Here is a 26,931-nt window from a genome sequence, read left to right on the forward strand (position 1 = left end):
AAGAATTATAATGGAGAAACTGTGACTTGAGCATTTTTTCCTTGCCAGTGATGCAATCATAAATTCTCTAAACAAATGAAAAAAACAAAAGAAAAAGCAATGCTGACTGGATATCCAGCAACCAGGTAATTCAATGTGAAAGAAAGAAAATCTTTCTCACACACAAGTCTTCTTTATAACTTTCTGACTTGTGACTACTGCAGTTAAAACTCTGCAATCAAATATTAATAATTCTACAACTTATAAAGAGGAAAAAAGTTATATTTTATAAAATAATTTTCCCTTAAATTTCCTTTAAATTTACTAGACTATGTTAGACTCAATTTTTTAATAATCTTCATGCCCATTTACTGTCTATCAAATCTGAATACCACCAATTAAATTATCATCTACTCTACTGCTTCCTCCATCAGCACTGCCAAGTACTTCGTTCTTCTCGAATAAAGACTCCTAAGATCATCCACTTAACCTTACACACGCTTCATGTGTTTTTCTATTCCATCCTTTACTTTGACACAAATCTCCTTAACTCTCCATATAATACAAATTATTCTGCATTCTGCTTTGATTGATTGAATCTGCCCTTTCCATCTCTCTCTCTCTCTCTCTCTCTCTCTCTCTCTCTCTCTCTCTCTCTCTCTCTCTCTCTTCCTCCTCCTCCCCCTCCTCCTCCCTCTCTCACTCTTTCTCCCACCCTCCTGCTTGCTCTCATGCAGGCAAGCGTGTGCATGCATACACACACGTTTGGCCTATACAAATCCTATGTATTTCTCTATCCAAATCTATTTCCTCAGAAAATTTTTTACTAATTTTTTTTTGCTATAAGAATTTATTATGTGTCCGTGTGCTTTAGTAAATACTTATGTGTGGCTTTAGTAACTACTTATAAATAATTTTGTTATGATAGCTAATAACAAGCATTAAGAAAATTTCTAAAGCTTTATCTTGTTTTAGAAAATATGGAAAAATAAATTCCTAAGAAAGTAGACTTGGAAATACAGAAGGGAGTAGGGATGATATTAAAGTCATTGCTTAAATCTAGGCTCTAGAATTACATAATAATATCTTTACATGCTTACAGCTAAACATTAGTCTAAGTAGCACAATGCCAATTTTAGAAGATGAAACTTCTCTACTCTTATACTAGTTTCTCAAAAGCTGTCAAAAGATGGAAGCAGATTTCATTACGAGAGATCATAGTGTCTGCTCTGCCAAGTAGAGCACCTTTCAACTGCAAATGAATCAGTACATTTACTCAGGTACCGAGGACTGAGCATAAGGGCTTGCACATGCTAGGCCATAACTGACTCTGTCCACCTCTTCAAATGCAAGCTTACTGCATCTTCATATGAATCCTAAACCCAAAGATTCTAAATAATTTAACAGTTTTAAATGCTGAAGTATTATTAGTATGAGATTATTATGCCTAATGTTAACATAAATATCAAAGGCTTAGAGGCTCAGTGGTTTCCTATAAAAACATTGGTTGAGTTAGGTTTAGGACACACACCTGTAATTCTGGCACTTGAGAGGCTGAGGCAAAAGGATTGGGAGTCTGAGATAAGCCTGGACTATACAGTGAGGCTCTATCTCAAATACAAGTAATAAAATACAATAAAAATACTTCTTCAGTTCTTAAACATTGCAGGGATTTAAAAGAAATATTGTGTGTGTGTGTGTGTGTGTGTGTGTGTGTGTGTGTGGTAGCGGCTTACACTTCTAATCCTAGCAATCTAGAGATAGAAATAGGTGGATCAAGAGTTTCAAGGCCAGCCTAACCTATTAAAAAAAAAAAAAAAAAAAAAAAAAAAAAACCTCTGCTTTAGAAGAGGGGAGGAGATTTCTAACTTTTAAGTGAAGAAAACTACTATGAATTATAAAACACAACACATCTACTCTTAACTGTGACTTTCAGATTTTACATAAATGTACATTCCTCTAAATAGGCTGTAGCATGATGGGAACATCCGTAAACTGACCACTGTTACTTACACACTCAAACTTTATCTTCCTTTGCACACTACTTATAGTACTTTCTCCAAATCTAAAGCTAACATTTTTCCTTTCTTAAATGTGGTCTTTGCTAACCCATAATGGTTAAGAGGCAAACAGTTTTATCTTCTGACTATGACTATAATTAAAATAAACCTTTCACAGGGGTTGGGGATTTAGCTCAGCGGTAGAGCGCTTGCCTAGTGAGCGCAAGGCCCTAGGTTCGGTCCCCAGCTCCGAAAAAAAGAAAAGAAAAATAAATAAATAAATAAACCTTTCACATTGTTAGAAATAATCTCAGGGTCTTGAAGAAACAAAAAAGAATACATACCAAAAAGCAAGAGAACACTGAGAATAAGTAAGTGTGCAGAGCCTAAACCGCCAACGTTTTAACCTGGCTTTTATCCCTGATGTAAGTGGTGACTGTGTCTCATGCTATCGGTGGGACTCAACTTTCATAATCTCACCTGAAAGTTCAGGAAGTGAGTCCTTACAGGCTATCTTTAAAAAGAAAAAATTAAGTTTCTCACAACATGGCAACTGTTGTTTTAAATAAATGTGACACTACAATATTGAAGAAAAATAAGCAGAACTATGAAGTTAGTCTGTGGCTTTAAAAGTGCACTGACTCTTGAGAGTATCTTACTGACCTGAGATGAAAATAACTGAAAAGGAAAAGGTGGGAAGAGTAACCCAGAGCACAGGATTGACTGGCCCATTTGAAAACTGTGGAACATTAGACCGGGAATGGGAAGAGCCGAGGAAAAGCTAGTTAGACAATGGAGAAGATGAAAAGAAGGGATGGGGAGGGTACTAACCTGAGATTAAAAAACAAATGAACAGACAAACAAACAAAAAACTCAATGGTTTGTTTACATTTTGAAGCTAGGATCTCAAGTAGTTCAGGTAGGCCTTAAATTTCTGATCATCGTACTTTTCTGTATGCCAAGTGCTGGAGTTACAGGCATTTGTCACCGCGCCTATTTCAGGTCTGCTTAAAAGTATAAAACTGAAGCCAGAAACAGAAAATAAATTATTCTTTGTATAATAACATCCCTTTGCTATGAGATAGATTCGCCTTTCCCAATGTATTGATTGATATTCTATTAGAAAATGTACAGTGATCCTATAACATTGGTGAAGGAAATGGTAAAATCACTCTATATATTGAGAGGCAGGCAAGTTACTCTAGAGAACATTAAATGAATCCTTTTATCAAATATGATAAAACTTGAACTTATGACAAGAATTAAAATCATTTTATTGCACCCACCTTGCAAGACTTTTATGCAAGTATTCTATTCTAATCTTCCCACTCAGTAAACTCTTTATTATACAAAGGCCCTACTACATTTTTCAATTAAAGAGGCTGACCCCTTCCACTCTTCATTTCCTGTGCATTGATTCTTTTAGACTAGCCAATCAATAAGACTTTAATTGGACCCCAGCTAATGGGAAAAAGACACAGTCACCAATTGCACTGGAATAAAAACCAAGTATACTTTCTGTCTCAGTGTATTTTGCTCTTTGGAAAATCATTCTCTTGACCAAGAGTAAAGTTTGCTTGTTCAGATACTTCACTTGGAATGGCGGTGGTCTCTCTCTTTGCAATACCCTCAATTTATTTCTAATGTTAATATACATGAGATTAACTAGAAAAATTAAAACAAGTTGCTCTGTTAAAAAAGAAGATTGTAAATATATATATAGTCTCAAAATGTGAATCTGTGAAATCCAGAAAGGCTATAAATCTTTTGAAGAAAACAAATTAGAGCAGGCTCTCATGCAGCACAAGTGGACCTGAAATTTTCTATAAGCTGAAGATGCTGCTGAACTTCCAACCATCTTGCCTCTCCTTGAGATTACAAATACGTACCCCACACTGTGTTTATGTGGTACTGGAGGCAGGATTAAAACTGCATGGATGCTAGAGCAAGCATTCTACTGCCTCAACTATATTCCCAGCCCAGTTTTATGTTCTCAAGTCAACACAAATTTTATGCAGTACAAAAATAACAACTGGCTAAGAATAAAGACAGTAATAATACAGTTTCATTCTTTTCATGTTAAAGACAAATAACAACTAAAAATGTTTAAAAGCATTTTAGTTCCTCATATTCTAAATAAAGGGTTCCAGGTTTTTTTTATGTGAATCAATCAAGTGTATAATGCTCCCAATGCTATAAACCGTGTGCTATTTAATCATCATGCATTTATATAGCTTTACTGAACTAACACATGTAGTAAAAAATGGAGAATGTCAAAAGATAGAAAATTCTATGAAAATGAGGTTTTGTTGTTGTTTTGTCTCAAGATGGGGTTTCTCTGTGTAGTCCTGGCCATCCTGGAACTTAATCTGTAGACCAGGCAGTCATGGAATTCAGAGATCTTTCTGCTTGTGCCTATCCCAGTGCGAAGACTAAAGGTATACACCACCACCTGGCTGAAACTGATATTTAAAAATTAAAAAAATATTTTTCTCACCCTCACTCCACTCTCAAGTATACACCATTAACCCTAGCTCTTTTCTACAATTGTTTATTTGATGTATTTTGTCATCACAATGAAAAGTTGACCAATAGAAGTATCTAATACAGGTGTGTATTTTTAAAAAAGATATAACTGCAACATACAGGATTTGGTGCTATTCAAGGTTCTGGGTATCTACTGGTGGTCTTGAAGCATCCTCAGTTAGGACACTACCACTTTTCCTTAAACTACATCTACATGACAGATTTACAGTCAATGTTTTCATACTGAACTCTGAATTCATCCATTTTTAATTTATAATTTCATGAAGAAAATGTGGAAAGTAAACAATTCCTCTGTCCCTGCCCCTCCTACACAGATGTGTACCTGATATTTATATAAATATTTAAAAATCAGAAACAACTTTAAAGTTGAACTAACAGAGACCAGGTCAAATGCACAGAAGTATTATATGAGTACAAAAGTTTAGGTTTTGGAAACTAAAAAAGGGTTAAGGACGTAGCTGAGGAGTAAAGCATGTGCATGTGTAAAACTTAAGGTTCTATACTCAACATGGTCAAAAGCCAGAAGGTTCACTTTGGACGGATGTGGAAGAACACATCCTAGCCCTAGGTTGAAAAAAAGAGGCAGAAGGAATACAAGTTCAATGGTAGCTTGGGCTAGATTGAGGTCCTCAAAACAAGTAGACTCTCTTAAGAGAAATCTACAACCACACTCTTGGGTATGTCCTACTTTATTTCTGAGCACCTCCCCTTTCTCTTAATCCTCATACTTAAATTAAATCTATGTTAAAATAACTTTTGTAAAATCCCAACTCCATGTCTGGATGGACAGATGGACAGATGGATGGAGAGAGAGAGAGAGAGAGAATAAAAAATAATAAATTGGGGCTGGGGATTTAGCTCAGTGGTAGAGCGCTTACCTAGGAAGCGCAAGGCCCTGGGTTCAGTCCCCAGCTCAGAAAAAAAGAACCAAAAAAAAAAAAATAAATAAATAATAATAATAAATTAAGTTAAACCGTATAACATACAAAAGGCTTATATATAAAAGTATTTCAAAGTTTTAGGAAAATATTACATGCAAATATTCTATGCAGTTAATTTCTGACCAGCAGTAACAGTTAAATTTTACTTTTGCCTTTGTATTCATAAACTTTAAACAAACAAAACACAAAGTCTCACTAATATAGCAGCTAGCTAGGCTAGTCTTCAACCTCCCATATAGCCCCGGCTGCCATTGAACTTGCCAGGGCTACACACATAAGCCCTGTCTCAAAACAAAGAAACACAAACAAAGCAATAAAACAAAAAAGCCTTCAGAGGCTAGATATATTTCTACTAACTCTCAAAAAGATCTAGGTCTATTCATAGTGTATACAGACGCAACATTAAAATATTTAGGTTAGGTCAGTACACGGTATGTGTAATATAACCCGAAGTTACTTTAAAATAAGACATTTTCCATCACTCTTTTTGGGGTGGGGAGTTACTGTTGTTTGAAACAGGGTTTCTTTGTGTAATTCTGGCTGTTAGAGCTGTAACTGTTAGATCTGGCTGGTCTTGAACGCAGAGATCTATCAGTCTCTGCCTCCCCTGGGATTTAAAGGCATAAGTACTGCCCAGTTATTTTATTTCTTAAAAATAAAACTTAAATCCTAAAATTCAAATGTGATTTTATCTAAACTGCAATCAACCATGCAATAGTACCTACATACTCAACATGCATATATTATAGTAAATGGTGTTAAAACTAAACAGAGCCCCAGCCTAGCACGTAATGTTTTAAGATATAAGTAGTTCATAACACATTCTGAAACTTCCTTTTATTCCCATGCAACAACACAACTAGCACTAAGTTATAAAATTGTCAGAAGGTGGGGATTAACTCAGTAGTAAAGCACTTGCCTAGCAAGCATAAAATTCTAGTTTCAGTCCCCAACATCAATGAAGAAAGGGAAATGAGGAAAAGGAAGGAAAGGAAAGAGAGGAAACTAACAGGTGAAATTCTCAAAACTCCAGTTAACTCCACAATAAATTAAATGATTCAAAAACTGTGTTATTGCAGAGAACACTACTTCTGATATTCCTGCCATTTCATAAGCCAATGTATCTAGAAACAGGACCAGGAAGGAATGTCTCTGTCTTAGTCTTTGTTTTGCACTATTTTAGACCTTGACACACTTGTTACTTTACTCTTTAGCTTTATCTATTTATTTATCTATCTATTTGAGATAGGGTCTCATGGCAATCATGGCTAGCATGGAGATCCCCAGGTTCAGGCTGGCCTTGAACTTGCATAGATCTGACTGCCTCTACTTTGCCTTGTGAGTGCTGGAATTAAACATCTATGCCTGGGAAGGTTTATTTTATGTGTGTGGATGTTTTGCCTGTGTGTATATTTGTGTATCATGTGGATGCAGTACCCATCTAAACAACGAGGGCACAAGTCCCTCTGGGACTGGAACTATGTAGCTGTTTGCTAACAACCATGTGCATGTCGGAATCCAACCCAGGTCCTCTTCAAGAGGAGCAAGTGCTCTTAACTTGATATACTTTAATAAAAAAATAAACAAATAAAAATGTTGGCCTACAAGTCAATAGCCAATTCTAAATGAAAATTTTCCAAACAAAATTTCAAGGCTCTCCATTACTGTCGCAGATGAGAGGATTTTCCCTGGGTGTTCTCAAGAATAACTCACAAAACAGAAAGTTACCTGTCTCAGAGGTTCATACTTTTACAAAGAGCACACATGCAGGCACTCAAAGAGAACCAATTATGGACGAAATAGCCCTTCTTATCACCTCTTATAGTACCATCGCCTCTGCCAAATGGTGTAGTCAAGTAAATATTACTCAGAAAAAGAATATGGCTGCTAAGTGTCCTTGAATTATGACCAAAAGCAAAAAACCTGAGGAAGGATTACCTACCCCGCTTACTTAAAGATTCTCCAACTAAGAAATGCTGCTAATAAGGAATACCTTTAAGTAGAAAATAGAAGAATTTGGACTTTCTTTCCTTCTGAACAAGTTTCTATTATTTTGAATTCCAAAGCCAATATTCCTTTTAATTTGACAAATCTTTAAAGTTTTGAAATCTTTTCACCTTTATCTTACATATTTGAAGAATTTTCTATTTGACCAATTACACACCCTCTATTTAAATTACACAACAGATAAAGTTTAAAGTTAGTTGCTCCCTTTATGGCATAAAAAGTAAACTTGCATTAAAAAGCCGACTTTCCAACATCAGCATAGGAAAAGTAGCAGTCACAGCTGCACTTACTCTTTGCCCCTCTCTTCCCCTTCCGCTCCTTCTTGTACTGCTCCTTCAGCTTACTCATTAGCCCCTGGTCTACATCCCAAACCTCAGCAGTGGGGGAGAGGTCATCCTTATCTACATGCAGCACATTGTTAAAAGAAAAACATCAGCAGTTGGCAATGCAAGCTGTTGGCAGTAAACTGTTAAAAGCTTTACATCATTGTAATGAAGATATTATAACAGCATATACTCAAAACACTTTAAAGGTGCAGTCTTGGTTTGGTACTCACAACTCAAAGTAAGTTCTTAAGTTCCTAAGCATTTAATATCATTAACAGATAAACAATAGTTCATTTTTATTTATGACAAATTTGAGCATTCTTTCATAAATGGACTAACACCAAAAATCTAATATTAAGAAATAGATCACTGCATCTTTATAAAAAGTATTAATAAAAAGTTAATAAAAAGTATTCAGCCAGCATCATATAAGCAAACAAATGAACTGCATGCAAATTAATAATAAAGTGCAAGCTATAAATATCAGTGCCATTTCATTGATGAAATTAGTCATGCATCCCTGTCATAATAGTTCTGCATGCATAGGGTAACTGTTCTAGGACAGAAAGGTATTCTAGTCTGACATAATACATATAGTTTCCAAATACAATGTCTCAGATAATTCAAACAAAGCATTCAAAGAACACCACCTGTCTCCATCCCTTCATAACAGTTCAACATTTTATTACCTTTTTCCATTGGACTACAACTAAAGATTCGCAAAGTAACAGAATAAAAATAATATAGTAAAAATAAAACAAATATGAAAATTCAAATTCCACTTTAGTTTTGATTTGAGTTTATTTTTCTCCAGGGTGAAATAGTGACAAGCACAGAGAAATTAAAACACACATGGTTTCTGGTAGTATTTTTCTTGTGTGTATATGTGTGTTTTCAGCAATATTTAAGTAAATAATTATGCTGGGGGCGGGGTGGGAGTGATCAACTCATAGTGAACTAGAGAAGTTAAAACAACAGTATAAAAATAGTTTTCTTAGTATTATTATTATTCATTGAGGATTTCCCTTCATCGAGTTTTAAGGCAACTTTATTATTCTAAATTTAATAGTTGCACATTAACTGTTTTAGAGTCCTATTAATAAATAAAAATCATACCTAAACTCTTAGTTTTTAAATAAGTTACACTAAATATTAAGAGTTTAGTTTTTAGGGGTTGGGGATTTAGCTCAGTGGTAGAGTGCTTGCCTAGCAAGCGCAAGGCCCTGGGTTCGGTCCCCAGCTCCGAAAAGAAAAAAAAAAAAAATTAAGTTGTTTTTTTTTGGGGTTTCTTTTGGTTGTAACTTTTTTTAAGATTTATTTATTTACTATAGATGAGTACACTGTAGCTGTCTTCAGACACGCCAGAAGAGGGCATCAGATCCCATCACAGATGACTGTGAGCCACCATGTGGTTGCTGGGATTTGAATTCAGGACCTCTGGAAGAGCAGTCAGTGCTCTTAACTGCTGAGCCATCTCTCCAGCCCCAAGAGTTTAGTTTTAAGTTTTGGTAACTAAGCATATTCTGTTTGGTAGTTTCATAAGCTCCCAGGCCTCACTCAATCAGTGAGAGTAAGAGAAAAGCCTTCCGGCTGCCCCTCTCGATTGTGTGTAAAGCAAGCATAACAAGGTCTCATGTATGAACATCAGAGAGAAAAAAGTCAGAGTTCCTATATCTTGATTCTTTTCTACTGTTAATGCCTTTCCTCTATCATCTCAGGTGGCTGGTAGGTGAAAAGATGTTAATTTGCTAAATTCTGTTTCTTGAAACTAACTGAAGATTAATATTTCCATGAATTGTCAAATATGTAATTGTAGCAGTTTTAATATTTATATAAGAAAAAACTAATTTTAAATGTACTCTAGTCATGAGGTTTCCTGATAACTATGCTGTATCTTGTTCATTTATTGAATAACCTAACCTGAGTCATTTGAACTCATCTTTTTTGTTGGGGGACTGGGTCTCGGAACACAGCACCAGCTAGCCTGGACTAATGATCCTCCTGTCTCACTCAATCTTGCTGTGAATTAAGGACTTGCACCTCAAGACCTCATAGAGTCATCTTAATGAAACTAATAATTCCTGTTGTCAACTACTTACACTAAGACAAATTGACAGACTAAAAATAAATAAGTGGCACAATACTTTACATAGGAAAGAAAACTAATTATAATGCCAATTTTCTAAATGTCCTGAGTAGCAAACATGAAGCTGTGAATGGCTATTAGTACAGTAGCAAAGAACAGAGTGAAAAAGCAAAGAAAAAAAAGTTATTACTTGCAAGATAACCTCAAATCTAGAAAACAAAATGAACTAAGGAGGTGCAAAGAACAGGTTGGTGGATGCATATGTGCACAAAAACATCCTGGAACTTGCCTGGTAAGCAACAGATGATTTGATATTGCTTATAAGAAATAGGTAAGAGCAAAAAGGAAGAGGCAGGATAATCTTCTATATATTAATCCTGTTTTAAAAAATCTAGGAGGGGGGATACCAAGAAATGAAGTTGAATCAATTATGGGAACTTATTTTTCCTTAAAAGAAACACAAACATGCACAAAAAGTTGATTCCTAACAACTTGAAGCCAGAAAACAATAAAATTCTATTATGGTAATTCTATTGGCAAAGCAGAATGTCTATTAACCATAGCATAAACTTATAACTGATTTCATGTCATGAAAACATCAATACTTTATCATTTGTCTATAAATACTAATATTCATATATTAATTATATTTTCTGATCCTCATTAAGTCTAGAGATCATAATTTCAAAAGCTGAAGTAAGTGAATTTTTTTTAAAGATTTATTTATTTTATTTATGTGAGTACACTATCACTGTCTTCAGACGCACCAGAAGAGGGCATCAGATTTCATTACAGATGGTTGTGAGCCACCATGTGGTTGCTGGGAATTGAACTCAGGACCTCTGGAAGAGCAGTCGGTGCTCTTAACCTTTGAGTCCTCTCCCCAGCCCCTAAGTGAATATTCTTAAAGTGCCACTTATCCCCATGAGAAAAAGGCAAATGACATGCCTGCTAATACTTGTAATTATGTGAAGAACATAAGCTGCTAAAATTAAACCATACTGTCTAATTAAATAACAGAGGAAGATGTAACAGCTTCCTTTAGAAGCAATGGTTTCATAAGATAACAAGACTGTAGAGTATGTTTAAGACTCTTCAATTAATGTGAATCGAAAAACCTTCCCATTTAAAAACCATTATAAATTTAAGTGAATTAAATATAATGGTAGTGATTTTTACATGCATTCTCTTGGTTTCAGAAAAAAATGAACCTAATAACAGCTGTTGAGTAAGTGAATTTCACAAACACTGCATAGATCCTTTCTGCTTTTATGTAGAAACTGCTAGGATCACCAAGCATATAACATGCCTTCAGTTTCAGTCTCATTTGGTATTGAGGCTTTCTTGGTTATTCCCACTTAGAAAGAAAATGAAGATTAAGAGCTGTCACTCGGGTTGGGGATTTAGCTCAGTGGTAGAGCCCTTGCCTAGGAAGCGCAAGGCCCTGGGTTCGGTCCCCAGCTCCGAAAAAAAGAACCAAAAAAAAAAAAAAAAAAAAAAAAGAGCTGTCACTCACAAGTCAGGTCCTCTTTACAACTCCATAGCCAGTCTCTGCACAAAGTGCTAATCACTTGAATGTGACATCATTAAAAAAGCAATTCCATTTCACATCAATTTCTTAACTGTTTGTCCTTTGGGCTAAAAGTTAAAATTGTATCAACTTTAGTTAAAGAAAAAAGAAATGTTGTATGCCAAGATTTAGCTAAACAGATGCTCTATGTACTTTTAACTAATAAGCAAATTATACACATATACATATGTGTGTATATATATTCATATACTTAATGAATGTCTCTATAATTCTGTAGATGATTTCTAATTTTATATCTGACATTTATTTATGGTCCCTAAAATACATTCATACTACAAAATGCTTGTAAAACTTCTACCTTTACATAACAAATTTTCTGGAAAAAAAAAACTGGTACTTTAAGTTATAGGAATAATATAGTCAAAGATTTAATGCGTTGGATATAAACTAATTTTTTTCTTTTACAGTTTCTCCTATAAACAAACATTTAGGTTTCTCCTAAAATATAACATTTCTGAAAGTACAAGTACATCCAAAGTCCAGACAATAACTGTAGTTTTGTAGTTTTCAATTAATGTGCCCCTCCTATTTTCACTAAAAATGATGCTGACATATAAATGGGAACACTAGTAAATAAATTAAAATCTTTTAAGTAATTGTTTTTATATTAAGTCAATAAATATAGTATCTATTAGGCTCGTCTCTATTAGTAATGTTCCATTTCAATAATAAATGAGACTCTTTAAAAAGATTTACTTTATTTTTATTTATACTGGTGCATGCATCCATGCATGCAGGTCCCTGCAGCGGCAGAAGAGGGTGTAAGATCCCTGCGGATGGGAGTTACAGGTAGCTGTAAGCCCAACATATGTGCTGGGAACCAAATGCTGGTCTTCGAAAAGATAAATTCTCTTAACCACTAAGCTATCCCCCCTAGACCCAACATTAAAAAATAAAACAAACAAACAAAAAGACCCGAAGTGTGTTTTTCTTTTTTCTGGTTTGCTGAGACAGAATTTTTCTCTGTGTAACCCGGGCTGTCCTGAAAATCACAGGCAGCCTTGAACTCAAGAGACCTGGCATGTGCCACCACCACCCAGTCCAAGTGTGTTTTTCTTAACTATATATATATAAAACTATATGTGTGTATGTATATATGTATATATAAATAAAATTAAACAAACCTCAGGAAAGCTCTATAAATACACTTGAGTTCCACCACCTCCTAGAGCTATTACCTTGAACTATTTTACCTACTGATAGAACTTGTCTTTCTTTTGATTATGGATGGCCTACTGTTAGCTTTATATATCACTTTCAAAGTTTAGGCCCTAAACAGAGGCCATACGTGCAGAGAATATTACATGCAGTAAGGGTAATATCCTCACTAAATCTTGCTCATTGTTAGGGTTATGAGTCAGAATTAACTTCATTAATTAGAGAATTAACTTCAATTAAGCCATTTTATTCATACCCAGCACTTAAAACAGGTAACAGCATATGGACATACAGGAAGTAAATTCTCGACTGCCTTGATTACCTAAAATTAAATGATGGGCATGAATAAAAATGAATGATTCTTGTTTTAAAAAGATCTGTTGGAGGGAAAAGATAAATTTGTAAATCAACAGAACACTTCAAGATCAACTTCAGAAATCAAAAGCCACATAATGAAAATCTCAGTCACAAAATCTAATAAACTAGAACCAAATAGCTCTGATTATTAATACCACGTATCCTTGATCTTAATTTACCTGCTACCATACACTCAGACACACAGAGCTCACACAGTACATAGTAAAAAGCCACCTATAACAGGCAGACTTCCCCCACCCTGGGATTCTTTGTCCCCTTACCCCATTCTGTACCATCCCCTGAACTCCGTGCTTCACCAGCCCCTTCACCATCTTCTGCAGTCACTAAAAAGTCGAATTCTTTCAGTGCTTCCTCAGTATCAGGATCATCAGTTAAGTCAGCAGCTAAACCTTCATTACCTATCTGTAAAGAGAAGATAAGCCAATAATTAATACTTTTTAGTCTATATTTTAAAGAGTTCATTTAGTATTTCCACCCAACAGTACTTACACATCTACTTTAAAGTTATTCAGATCCACAACTCTCCTTTCCCCTAGGATTGATAAGTCTCAAACTATGCCCTAGATAAACAATTCAACACTGCTGTATGAAGATCACTTGTAACAAACGAAGCAAGCGAGGAGGGTGCTGGGAAAGGCCAGAGTTCTACTCAAGAGTTTCTTTAATTAGAGTAGGTTCACAGATGATCTCTACTAAAGAATCATCTAAGCTATCTTAAATTGCTGATGACACTGAGAAATCTGTACTAGCTCTGATTCACGGAAGCAGAGAATAACCACTTAGTTATTAAGAATAAACTTAGTTGTGCAACAAATAATAAAAGCAACCTACCTCCCAGAACAAAATAGTAAGAAAAATCAACATCTTGGGTTTCTGAAATGGCTCCGCAGGAAAAGCAGCTGCCTGATGGCCTGAATTTTATCTTTATAAACCAAATAAAGGTGGGAGGAGAAAACTGCACAAAGTTGCACTTCACATATGTGCTGCAGCACATACACACTCCTCCATACATATTACACAGCACATAGCAAGTTTTAAGAAGTAAATCTCTACCCAATAGAGTATATCATACATGTGAAAAGCTAGAGAAAGGTTGAAACTGCTTTTGTAGATTGAAAGCTTTTGACAAACACTTGCCTTTTTTTCTGTATTACTACAAAATCTCCAAGTAGTACAATTGAATTTACTCACATTTTTTTTTCCTTTTTTGATAGACAGGGTATCAAGGGTATCTAGAAGCCAAATGATTTCAAACTCACTATATAGGTGACGACATCCTTGAACTCTCTATCTTCCTGCCCTCACATCTCAAGGGTTGAACTACCACATCCACTATGGTGCTGAGGCTGAATGCAGGAATTGGTGCATACTAATCAAATACTCTGACACACAGCCTCAGCCCTCTCTATTTTTTTTAAATACGCTTAAATATTGAACATTACTACTTTGATGCTTACCAATGGGACATAGTCTACTTGTGGTCCAGTAGAATTAACTCCCCATCTACTACTAAAATACATCAAGTCTGTTTCTTAGTGTTTGAAGAAAAGTCACCTTTTATTAATCCTCACCAAATAACCAGAATGCTGGCACATATTAACTATCCATACATCAGTCTCTCTCCCAAGGTGGGAGCCTTTACACTACGGTTTCTGTTCATTCATCTCCCATGTGATACTGGACATGAAAATATAAACTTCAGTGTGACTCCACACTGGGATAAGATTGAGGAGTGTTACTTTATTAAAAAAAAAAAAAAAAAAAAAAAGGTGCAAAGCACTGGACAAATGCTTTAGAAACAGACTCCTCTTAGATCATACATGGAAGCATAATCCCCGCAACATGAACGTGAACTGAGTAAGAGCTGTCAATTATCATAAACCTTTCGAGGGACGACCAAAACAATGACTGTATACAGGAATAACCTAAGTCTCCTACTTTGTGCTTATGGATCCGAAGTTTGTCTTTTCCTTCCGGGATGCCCTCAATCATGTCATTTTCTTCTTCGTCACTGTCATCGGCATTTTCTAAGAAATTGAATGTCTCAAGAACATCACCAGAGGGCCTGTAGAAAAGGGAAAAATGGTCCCAACTATTTCAAAGATTGACTCTGATATTTCTTCCTGCTTCCTAATTCCTGGATCCTTCTCATTATCTAGGGATACTATGAATTGAACCCAGGATGTCAAACATGCTAGACAAGTGTTAAATCAATAAGCCACATCCTGACCCTTCTAATTTCTAGTTTAAAACTACCTTAAGCTAACATTTGTATTTCAAACACAACCTAATTTTTTGTTGTTGTGAGATAAGATCTTACATAGTTCAGATTAGTCTCAATTCATTATGTAGATGAAAATAATTTTTAACTCCTGATCCTCCTTCCAGGAGGCTCCTGGTCCAAGACATCCCAATCATTATAATGTATTACCTAAAATTTTTATTCTAGAGTATCTTTAAAGATTATTTGTGCTCTGCAATTAAAATAAGGAATGTTCTGAATTTAATGAGTTTTATCCAAAGCTTTTTGTCTAAAACATTTTAGGTAAATGCTACTAGAAAATGAAATCTAGGGACTGGAAATGGCTCAGCAGATAAGACTACAGGTAAGAGATCTTTCAGGGGACCTGAGTTTGGGTCCCAACACCCACATCAGGAGCTCACAATAGTGTAAAGCTTTAGCTCTAGTGGATATAATGCCCTCTTTGGGCCTCTGCATGCATTTACATTTATATGTGCATAACACCCACACCCCTCCACATACACAACCGGCAAAATTAAAAATAAGTCTTTAAAAAGAAAAGCAATCTACTAAGATTAAATGATCAAGCATGCTATAATTTCTGAAAAATACCAGAAAAAGCAATTTAGCAATTTTTTTATAACTACAACCACTTATACTTTAGCCTAAATATTTGAAGACTAAATAGTAAAACAAAAGCTAAATTTATTAAACCTGCCCATATTTAAAATTATTAAACATATATTACACAAGATATACCAATCTGTGGGGAGCAGAGGAAGTTCTGAGTAGATGTGCATTGTTGACAGAACTGGTCAGGCTTGGTGTGGTCATGCATGTCTTTGATCCCAGTGGTTGGGTGGCAGAGGCAGGAAGATCTGTGAGTTACAGGCCAGCCAGAGCCACCTAGAGAAAGAACCATGTCTCAAATATAAACGAAAAAGCAAAAAAATTAAGACATGAGTGATGTCAAAAGACCAAACCTCAGCCCCATGAGGGCTGTAAACCCTTTACTGGATGAGGCTCATGGTCGTGCAATACCTTCCTCGGATCCAACTGCGAATGCTGACAGTTTGTGTAGAAATTCTGTCTAACTCCCAAACCCAGAAACGTCTTGAAGACTGCTCCCCTGTGGAGACTGTCCCTTACCAAAACTAGCTAATCCTGATTCAGTTGCACAACATGAACCCCTGCTTCCTTGTTCAGTTTTCCATAACACACACACTAAGCCTCCTGGGTGCTGCCCTTCTCCATCAGAGAGTCCAGGAAGCCATCCCAGTTTCCCTGTGTGTATGTGTCCAATGTCTGTCATTTCTTCATTCCCTTCCCACATCTAATTAGGATTCTGGGACCCAAGAGGTACCAATCCATTTTATAAATTTTTTATGTAGCAAAAAAAAAAAAAAAAAAAGTCTTTAATCTGTTAAAATGTTTTCAAGTATTTCAAAACTACTCAGGTAACAGGTAATAACCATAATCTATTTTCCTAAACCTAATAATTTAAGTTTCTCTAATAAACAAAGTGGCTTCCATAGATTCATTTAATATCTAACAATAAATACAACTATAGAAAAGCTAGCAAAAGTGAGACTCTATGAAAAGTCTCTGTTGTACCACTGATTTTGATGTCCATAAGTTAAACGATGTTAATCAACAAATACAAATCATACCTTTTGATTTCTTGTCCTTTTTGTTTAGGAGATTCACCACCATTCAGGATCTGTTCTAAATTCTTTGCTTCTATGGATCCATTTGGCTCTGAATTAGACAGTCCAAGTAATGACCTTACCCGCTGAGATCGTACATCTAATATTGTATCTGTATATCCTACTTCCTGAAGATACCTATCAAGATAAAATTAAACACTAAAACTCAACAGACTGTCAACATCTGCCACCTTCAAATCATATTAAAGTTCACAATCACACAAATTATTCTTCGTCTCAATAACTTCATTATAGCCTAATTCCAGCTAATGATGTCAACTTTTAAGTCAAAATTGAAATATGGGTGCTAGGGATATTATTCACATGGTTTACAGCCATCCATAACTCACATTCCAGGATAGCTTATACCCTCCTCTGACTTATGTGGACACCCAGCATGCATACATCCAGACAAAATTCATGTACATAAAACAATCTTTTTGAAAAATGGATTAAGGCAGGTGTGGTGGCACACACCTCTGATCCCAGTACTCAGGATATGGAGGCCAGCCTAATCTACAGGTGTTCCAGGATAACCAGGGCTACACAGAGGATCCCTATCTTGAAAAAGCAGAAAGAAAGAAAGAAAGAAAGAAAGAAAGAAAGAAAGAAAGAAAGAAAGAAAGAAAGAAAGAGAGAGAGAGAGAGAGAAAGAGAAAGGGGAGGGGAGGAGAGGGGGGAGCATATAGTATGACTAACTGACATTGATTGAACCAATTATCTCAATACCTAAAAGAGCCTCAGTGTTGAAAAGCTTTTGAGATACATACACATGTGACATGCCTCTATACAGACATACATAAATATCTTTTAAAGAGTAGATATATAAATTTATACACACACACACACACACACACACACACACACGGAGAAATGAAAAGATACTCATATGCAGAATAAAATAATTTCAACTAAAAGGATTTGGCAAGCCATCTTTAAAGAGTTTCAAATATCAATACTTCTCTATACCTCTCATACAAACACATGTGTGTAAACTTCGTAGTGAGAGTGTATGTACTACATGAATGACTATTTTTATGTTGCAGGTACTTTCCCTACATTTATGAAAGTATACAGGGCACACAGTACCTAGATTAAGATGACCAATAGAGGTCAGATAAGGGCACCGAATCCCCTGGAACTGGAGTTACAGATGTCTGTGAGCCACAATGTAGATGCTAAGAATCAAAACTGGAATGTCTGCAAGAGCAGCCAATGCTTTTAAATGCAGCCCAACTCCATATAAGCCATACTACTTCAGTTGAAGTCGTCATCCAGTTTTTGGTTTTTTTTTGTTTTTTTTTTTTTTTTTCAGTTTTTCTACCACATAAGAAATAGGAGAGGAGAGGAGAGGAGAGGAGAGGAGAGGAGAGGAGAGGAGAGGAGAGGAGAGGAGAGGAGAGGAGAGGAGAGGAGAAGAGAGCGGGGCAAGGCAAGGACAAGAGAAGAGAAGGAGAGGAGAGGAGGCAAGAAAATAGTAGAAAGAAGTCAATGTCATCCTTCAGTAACAGCTGAGTGTATAAAGTGACCTATAGCCAAGCCTGATGACCGGGATCTAATCCCTGTGTCCCAAAGGTGAAAAGAGAGTCAATGCTGAAAGCTGCCCTCTCATCTCCACAAGCAGCTGTGGCTCATGCCTGTGCCCATGCCCACATAGATACAAATGTATTTTTAAAAGCAGCACTATGAAGTCATACAGTAAAATAATGTTTCTACGTATAAGTCGATTCAATGTAAGCACTTTCATAACTCCTTCTTAGCTGAAATCATTACTCACTGTCTTAACAGCTGTCTGCCTTGCTTCCACGTCAGCTGGCTGTTTTGGGCTGGAGGAGCCTCCGCATCTTTGGTTTCCTCTGCAAGTTAAAGAGGGCAAGTTTTGCACACGTTATTTCAACTTCTTATTAGAGTTCAGGGATTTTTTCAAAAATAAATTCACACATGAAAATATTTTATGTAAGACAGGAAAAAAGTTAAAGATTTACTACAGATCATTTCTTCTTTAATGTTTGGGCCATAACTTGGGTACTCTACCTGCTTTAAAATCAAAAGACCTCAGATGTGTTTTAGCAAGATCAAAAAACTGAAAGTCTGGATTTGAAAATAGAATTCTGCTGTGTCAAATACCTTTAAGATTAAAAAAAAAAAATATCATCACTTATGCTATTTCAAATAACCAGAAACTGAGGATGGACAGACAGATAGACAGACACACGAGAGAGTGAGAGAGAGAGAGAGAGAGAGAGAGAGAGAGAGAGAGAGAGAGACTGACTGAGACTTCATTTTGAGAAAAATTTTTTTTCTTTTTATTTTCTTTTTTTCGGAGCTGGGGACCGAATCCAGGGCCTTGCGCTTACTAGGCAAGCGCTCTACCACTGAGCTAAATCCCCAACCCCTCATTTTGAAAATTTTATCAGTGATATTAAAGCCTCTATCATACTTTATTTTTTAGAACAAAAGATTCAGCTAGGAAACCAGGCTGCTGAATAGTGTCTAACTCCGATCACTGTGGTGGGCACACAGCTGGTGGAAAGAGCCTTTTCTTAGGTCCTAGTGCAGTTAATTTGCAGCCAGCCAAGCAGCCACTCATTCTTGGGACATTCAGACATCAGTCTGCAGATCTGTTGGGCCTCAGTTTTCCGTAAACCCAGTATGTTGTCAACATCTCCAAACGGAGTCCTAATCAAGTCCGTAAGTGTAAAGTAAGTAGCTCATTCTACTTAGTTGCAGTCAAAGGTTATCTGTTTAAAGAGCCTAGAGGAGACACTTAGAACCCGAGTCAGAGACAGACTTTTGGAAGACATCCGAAAGTGAATAGTTGCCTCCTCACTCCACTGATCCTTTATAGTTTATAGCTTAGAAATAAATACCTTTTATACACACAAAACCAGGAAGTAGGTTTCTTATTTTGGAGCTTTTGTCTGCTTACTGAGACAGTCTTTTTTTTTTTTTTTCCCGGAGCTGGGGACCGAACCCAGGGCCTTACGCTTCCTAGGCAAGCGCTCTACCACTGAGCTAAATCCCCAGCCCCACTGAGACAGTCTTATTTACGGATATAAGCTGGCTGGCATCAGATTGCTCTTCCTATTTCAGCCTCCTAAATGCTGAGATTAAAGGAATGTGTCATGATACTCAACTCAGTATTACACAGCAGGTCAAGAGCCACGTTTTAGTCTCAGCTAATAAAGTGTTTACATTTACAAAAGAGAAGAGCGAGCCCATAGGTTTGTACAGCAGCATGCTTGCTTCCCATGTACAAAACCCTAAATCCAATTCTCATCATTGAATTAAACATGTTTAGTAAGCAGCAGAAGTACAGTTGAATTAAGTTTTCAAAAATTATCCCTATAGTAAGTAAAACTTAGAACTACTACGGGCACTATTATCACCACACAAATTCACAGTATCAAAATAAATGTACCATGAAGAGACACTCTTGAAAAATCATCCCCTCCCAGCCCATACTGAGATTATTAAGATTAATTCTCAACTATGAGGTTCCTAGACTCCTCAGTCACTCAGTACCTATTGGTAACATTTTATCTTTTGTAGCTATTACTTCCTAACCATAGCAATCTCATTGTTTTCTTCTTCTTCTTCTTCTTCTTCTTCTTCTTCTTCTTCTTCTTCTTCTTCTTCTTCTTCTTCTTCTTCTTCTTCCTTCAAACACGAGTCATTTTCTAATTTCTAGAACTATTTAATTCTGATAGTACTTTTATAGCATTTTTTTCACTTTATAGCATTTAAAATTAACAACTGGAGAGAAAAACATTTTTAAAAATATCTGCTCAAAACCCAATCACCAAAAGTTAACAACTATTAGTATTTAAGTTTCTCATTCTCAACTTCAACAATAGGAGCCAATGTATATACTTTTTATATTCCAGAAAACATACTAACATCACTTTAATTACAGGGTTGGGGTATACTGCAGTGATAGAACACAACATAGCATACAGAAGCTTATGTTTGATCCCTACCACCACTACAAAATAAAAATATGTAATACTTTACACAACATATATAACTATTTAACTAGCCCTTCATGTTGAAATGAGTTTTTATTATTTCACTGACAGTTATAATCTTTTAAGTACATTATAAGCACACGATTTAATGGATTTTTGAATAAACAGCACCTAGCTTAACAGGCACCAGTAGACCTAGAAACTCTGTCCCTCTAACCACTTACTAGCTGTTCTAAAATAGTATTAACATTCTCTCAACCTCTAAAAGTTAATTTGTGAATGTGGCAGATGATTTCTATTATTTTCAATTTTATAAACTTGACACCCATGTTGTCAAGTTTAGCTGTAGTTAACTTACTTTTATTGCTAAACAGCACTCTGGCTGCTAATATATCATATTTATCCATTTTAATGCTGACATTCTAGTCGCTTCTAGATTTTCACTAGCATCAAGGGCATATATATATACACATATGTATTTATGTACATATATACATATGCATATATGCAATTCCTATATAACTGCAGTGATCACATGCCTACATTTTAAGCAGTGGAATTACCAAGTTACTGGGTATGTATGCTGTGTTCTCTTTATAGATACAAGGGCATCTCAGGCCCTCAGCCTTATTTACTACCCCACCATCAACATATACAAATAAATTCTGCTAACTCTAAAGCCTCATCAACACTTGACATTCCTTCTCTGTCATTCCCATAACTGCTAAACTATATTTCACTGAAGATTTTGCCTATACTTCTTGAATAATAATGTATCATATCTACTTTTCTTTTTTCTTTTTGTTTTTTTTTTGGAGCTGGGGACCGAACCCAGGGCCTTGCGCTTCCTAGGTAAGCGCTCTACCACTGAGCTAAATCCCCAGCCCCTTGTTTGTTTTTTGAAACATGATCTCTCCATGTAACCTTGCTGTCCTGGAACTTCAATTACATAAATCAGGCTAACCCTGAACTCAGATATCTGCCTGTCTCTGCCTTCTGAGTGCTGGGATTTTTTTTTTAAAGATTTATTCATTTATTCTATATAAATACACTGTAGCTGTCTTCAGATACACCAGAAGAGGCCATCGGATCTCTTTACAGATGGTTGTGAGCCACCATGTGGTTGCTGGGAATTGAACTCAGGACCTCTGGAAGAGCAGAGAGTGCTCTTAACCTCTGAGCCATCTCTCCAGCCCCATATCCACTTTTCTACTAAATTATCTTTCCTAAATTTATAAAAATTAAATCACTTTCATGTTTGGATACAATTGCTTTCAGGTTTAGGAAATGTGTAAAATGAGGTATAAACATTTACAAATCTACAATTTCTGTCAAATCGTATTTTCTTTTTTATGCTGATTTAAAGGAGTTTATTACTATTTATCTGCAAATAGACTTTGATGCAGATAATTTCATACTTAGCATGGTATATTATTTGCTTACTTCATTTTTTTTCTATCCAATATTCTGAATAGTTTTTTATATCAGTAAAAACATTTTACTTAATTTTTGATCATGTATCATATAAGTAAAATTATTTTACTTATGTATATCATAGATAAAAGATATTTGTCTGGGCACAATTTTTAATTATGAGTAGGAGGAAATTGACATGCTAACAATCTTGCTTTATACAAACTATTACAATAAAACAAACTAAGACTTGCACAAACTCTCCTCCAGGAGCAATAACCAAAAACAACTCTAACTCTGCTCATGTTCTGAAAAAGCTATACTGGAAAAGAAAATAAATGAAGAAAATCTTTAAATCCAGCCTTATTTACTATAGTAGTCTTATTGTAATTAAAGGTAGCAAATAAATACAAAAATATTTCCACTTTCCATTTTTCTAAGACTTATTCTTACTTTTGTAGGAAAGGGTTTTTCTATTGTTTCTTTTTTGTTTTTTGAGACAGGGTTTCTATGTGTTAACTCTGGCTGTCCTGGAACTCTGCAGCAGGCTGGCCTTGAACTCACAGAGACCTGCATATGCCTAGCAGGAAAGAGTTTTTTGAAACACAGACAAAGCAGCTAAAAATGACCTTGAGCGCCTGATCTCTGTCCAGCGTGAAATGATGACTGTCACAGACAAATACTGCTATTCTCAGTTCTTATTTTCACTCCTCTATGGAGGAGAATATGACAGTATTTTCTAGAATCAGAATGTGCCTTTAGAACCACTCAAGAACATGAATGGCATCTAAATCTCAGTTTGTGACAACTGAAAGACAAAATAAAAGGTTCTGCTGCTAAAAGCCAAAAAAAATAAATAAATAAATAAAAATAAATAAAAAAAACCCAATTCAGGTGGTATTTATGGTCTGACTCTCAGTACTTAATATTAAACCAAAATCTAACCAGTACTTTTTTAAATTAACTATTAATATCAACAACTATGTAAGTTTTGTCTTACTATACACTTTGAAAAACCTTAAGGAAACAAGTTATCATAGCAAAGTAAAAAAAAAAAATGGTTGCTTTAGGAACAAGCTACTAATAACTTCACTGGTTTCTATTCAACTACAATGTCAAAAACCGTCTGTAAAACTGGGCAGTCTCATCTGTATCTGTAATTCCAGCACTCTGAAGGTGGAGTCAGGCCAGTCAGATGTTCAAAGTTACGCACTGATATCTATGGCAGCGAAGGAATCCTAAGATATGCAAATCCCTGCCTTAAAATTAAGAGAGGAAACGGGATAACCACGATCCAGATACTCAAGAAATAGAAAATTGTTAGTATGATTCCCAAAGTCTGCTTATGTTAAGGTTTTCTTAATTCTTTTAAATTCTGTACAGTTATATGGACTCTATATCCAGTGTACTACAGGGTACATATTTATGAACTATTATTCTCATATTTACTACTTTATACAGAAGAAATCTAATTGGAGATAATTTTTCTACTCTAAATTTCTCATAGCTGCTATAAAGTCAAAATCTAGCAAATTTCCGGTATCTTACAACTACAATGATCTACTTATAACTTCTCCAGATAAAGGACCTTGTTAAGTATTAAAAATTAAGCTTGAGCTAATGTTTGCTGCCACATCAAACAACCTGAGCCCAATTCACCCAAACCCCACATGAGAGAAGTTCAGAAGTTAATTCCCAAGTGGTCCTCGGACTGCCCTACACACACGCGCGCGCGCGCGCGCGCGCACACACACACACACACACACACAAATGAAAAAACACTGGAGAGGAAGGGGGCAGAACCTCATTATGTAGTCTTGGCTGGCCTGGAGCTCACTATGTACAACAAGCTGGTCCTAAACTCAAGAGACCTGCCTGCCTCTACCTCCTGAGTGGTAGGATTCAAAACATGTAGCCCACACCCAGCCAAATATAAATAAATAAATATACATACACATACACGAGGGATAAAAATTGCTTACAGGAAAAAAAAGTTACTTTAGCATATTTTGATTTTAATTACTAGCAAAAATGTATCCATAATTTTATATAGGTTTCACTTTGGAGAAAATAGGATTGATAGGCAGATGAAACAATTTTTTATTTGTTTAATATTTTCACCAATGGCTGGAGAGATGGTTCATGAATTAGTAAGATTCTATACTGTTCTTGCAGAACATCCAAGGTCAGTTCCCAAAACCAACACTGGGTAACTCACAACTATCTGTAACATTACCTCCAGGGAGTTTAACGCCCTTTTCTATACTTGACACCAGCACTCGTGTGCACATACATGTATACTCATACAAACATAATTTTAAATAAAAATATATTAATGAAAAAATTTCCATCAAATTTTACAGTTTATAATAATCATTCATCTGATGCTATAAAATCAAAATCAGGATAAAAAGTACATGCTTGTTTCATAAAGATGAATTTTTTTTTAAAGAATAAAGTTTACCTGATTCAAAGGTGGGCATTTTCAAATCACCTTGGTTCAGTTCTGTGCCATATTTTAATTTGTGATACTTTGCCCTGAAAATTTAACAATTGGCAAAAAAATAATTATTTTTTATAACTGAGTACTGCTATGCATTACTCTAATAACAAAGCGTAAATAAAGTGTCCATTTTAAAGTTTTTTCCAAAAACACTGAAAATGTACAGAAATATAGCTAAAATATACAAAAGAAAATTACCCAAGTAAACAAATACAGGTATGTAATAAGATACATTTCTCCTTATCTTTAGAGAGAGAAAACATCTGAAATATATGGTAAAATATATTACTTCTACTTCTCATTTTTTCTTTTCTTCTTATATACACAAACTAAAGTAAAATGTGAAAAAGATGTCAATAAGGTATACAATGATATAAATGGGAATAGCACTGTTCTAGTCCATTAACAAATAAAATGTACATACCTTTCTTGTTTTAATGCATACTCTAACATCTTTATTCTTCTCACTAAATCCTTCTTCAAATTTTCTTGACCTTTCCTTTCACCTTGTAAAAATGCAATTCGTGCCTAAAAACATTAAGACACATTTATTTCATTTTTCCTTAACCAACTACAAACAGCAAATTAAAATAGGAAAAATAATGTAAAATGCAGCATTTTTATGCATGACCTCAAGACAAAACTCATAGAAATGGTCAACCAAACTTTCTACTAGATAACATAATCTCTTTGAAAATAAAAATAACCATACAGAGGCTACTGCCTTAAGATAATTTAGAGCCTCTAATAAAATTAATGCTTAATCTTTATATAACCCTGGAAGAAACTCTATGGATAAAAGTGAGGATAATTAAAAACTCGGAGTGTGGTAGGAATACGGAGTACCCATAGAGAAAGAGGGTCACCAAGAGCTCGCTGTGCAAGGTAAGGGGGACAGGAACCTAACATCCACTTGATTCCGTTACTTTTTTTTCCCATAACTTAATTAAAAATTAGAGATCTGAAAATAAGACTGAACTAAGGCTGTGGTCTTATCCATACTTTGGTGAGAGTAATCAGTTGAATAAATAATACTAAAAACAAATGGATCATGAGGTTTAATGTCAGGACAACAAATAAAGCAGCCACAAGGAGAGAAGATATAGAGGAAAATGAAACAACCAATGGCCTGAACATCGAAGTATGTGTGTCTGTACTTAAATTAGTCTAATATTTACAAAAACTAAAATCATATTCTCAAATAAGATCTTTCAGAATAAGAAACTTCAAAGTACAGAAACATCTCATAGCATCTTTTCTGAAATGATTAAAACTATAATTAGCTTTTGAGATAGGGTCTTATTTTAGATACCTGACTGTCCTTAAATTTCATTCACCTGTCTCTATCTCCTGAGTGCAGGGACTGCAGGCATACACCACCGCCATGCCCAGCCAAAAATGTTTTATTATACATTTCCATTCTACCATCCCATTCCAAATGTGGTTCAATTCTTGAAAATAATTTCAGAGTATTACAAATAGTTCAGTTACCATTTGTTTTGTGGTATCTTATATTTTTGCTATCACTTCTACTATTTAAAAAAAAAAGGTTTTCTTCTTTAAAAAAATTTTGAAGGTATGGTGGTGAATGCCTTTAATCCCACCATTTGGGCAAGTAGAAGCAGATAGTTATTTTTGAGTTCAAGGCTAGCCTAAACTACATCTAGAGTTCCAGGACAGCCAAAGTTATACTGTGAGACCCTGTTTTGTCTGCATATGTCTGTGCACCATGTAAATACAGTGCCTATGGAGTGAGCGTTGAATTCCCAGGGACAGGACTTTGAGATGGTTGTGAGCTGCCATGTAAGTACTGAGGGGCTGAACCCAAGTCCTCTAGAAGAGCAGCTGGAGCTCCTAAATGTTCTAGCCTTTCCTTTTCTTTTTCTAAAGTGCATTATGAGGATTGAATGCAGGTCCTAAGGCTAGTATATATAGCAAGACAAGCACCTTGCAAACAGAACTACCTCTCCAAGTCTGTAACTTTTTCTTTATTGCCTTATATTCTGCGCTTAATGACTCTGAGCTAGTAGTATTGTCAAGTATTTATCAGCTTTAATCCAACTCAAAGTGTAAAGGTTACATTTGA

General features: G+C 35.4%; 1 protein-coding gene across 4 annotated transcripts in view; it reads right to left on the bottom strand.

The window, feature by feature from the left end:
• The window catches only part of Strn3 (striatin 3), an 84,373-nt gene that overhangs the window by 28,474 nt on the left and 28,968 nt on the right, over positions 1-26,931 (bottom strand). For 2 of the 4 annotated variants that reach the window (NM_001029897.3, XM_087551972.1), the window contains 7 exon segments: positions 7,765-7,875; positions 13,274-13,415; positions 14,952-15,078; positions 16,926-17,099; positions 18,739-18,817; positions 24,807-24,880; positions 25,270-25,373. In NM_001029897.3, the coding sequence (NP_001025068.1) occupies positions 7,765-7,875; positions 13,274-13,415; positions 14,952-15,078; positions 16,926-17,099; positions 18,739-18,817; positions 24,807-24,880; positions 25,270-25,373 (811 nt within the window). 4 annotated transcript variants of the gene reach the window in all.

This window comes from Rattus norvegicus, chromosome 6, assembly GCF_021556685.1.
Source record: "Rattus norvegicus strain SHRSP/BbbUtx chromosome 6, alternate assembly SHRSP_T2T, whole genome shotgun sequence".
Lineage (NCBI taxonomy): Eukaryota > Metazoa > Chordata > Mammalia > Rodentia > Muridae > Rattus > Rattus norvegicus.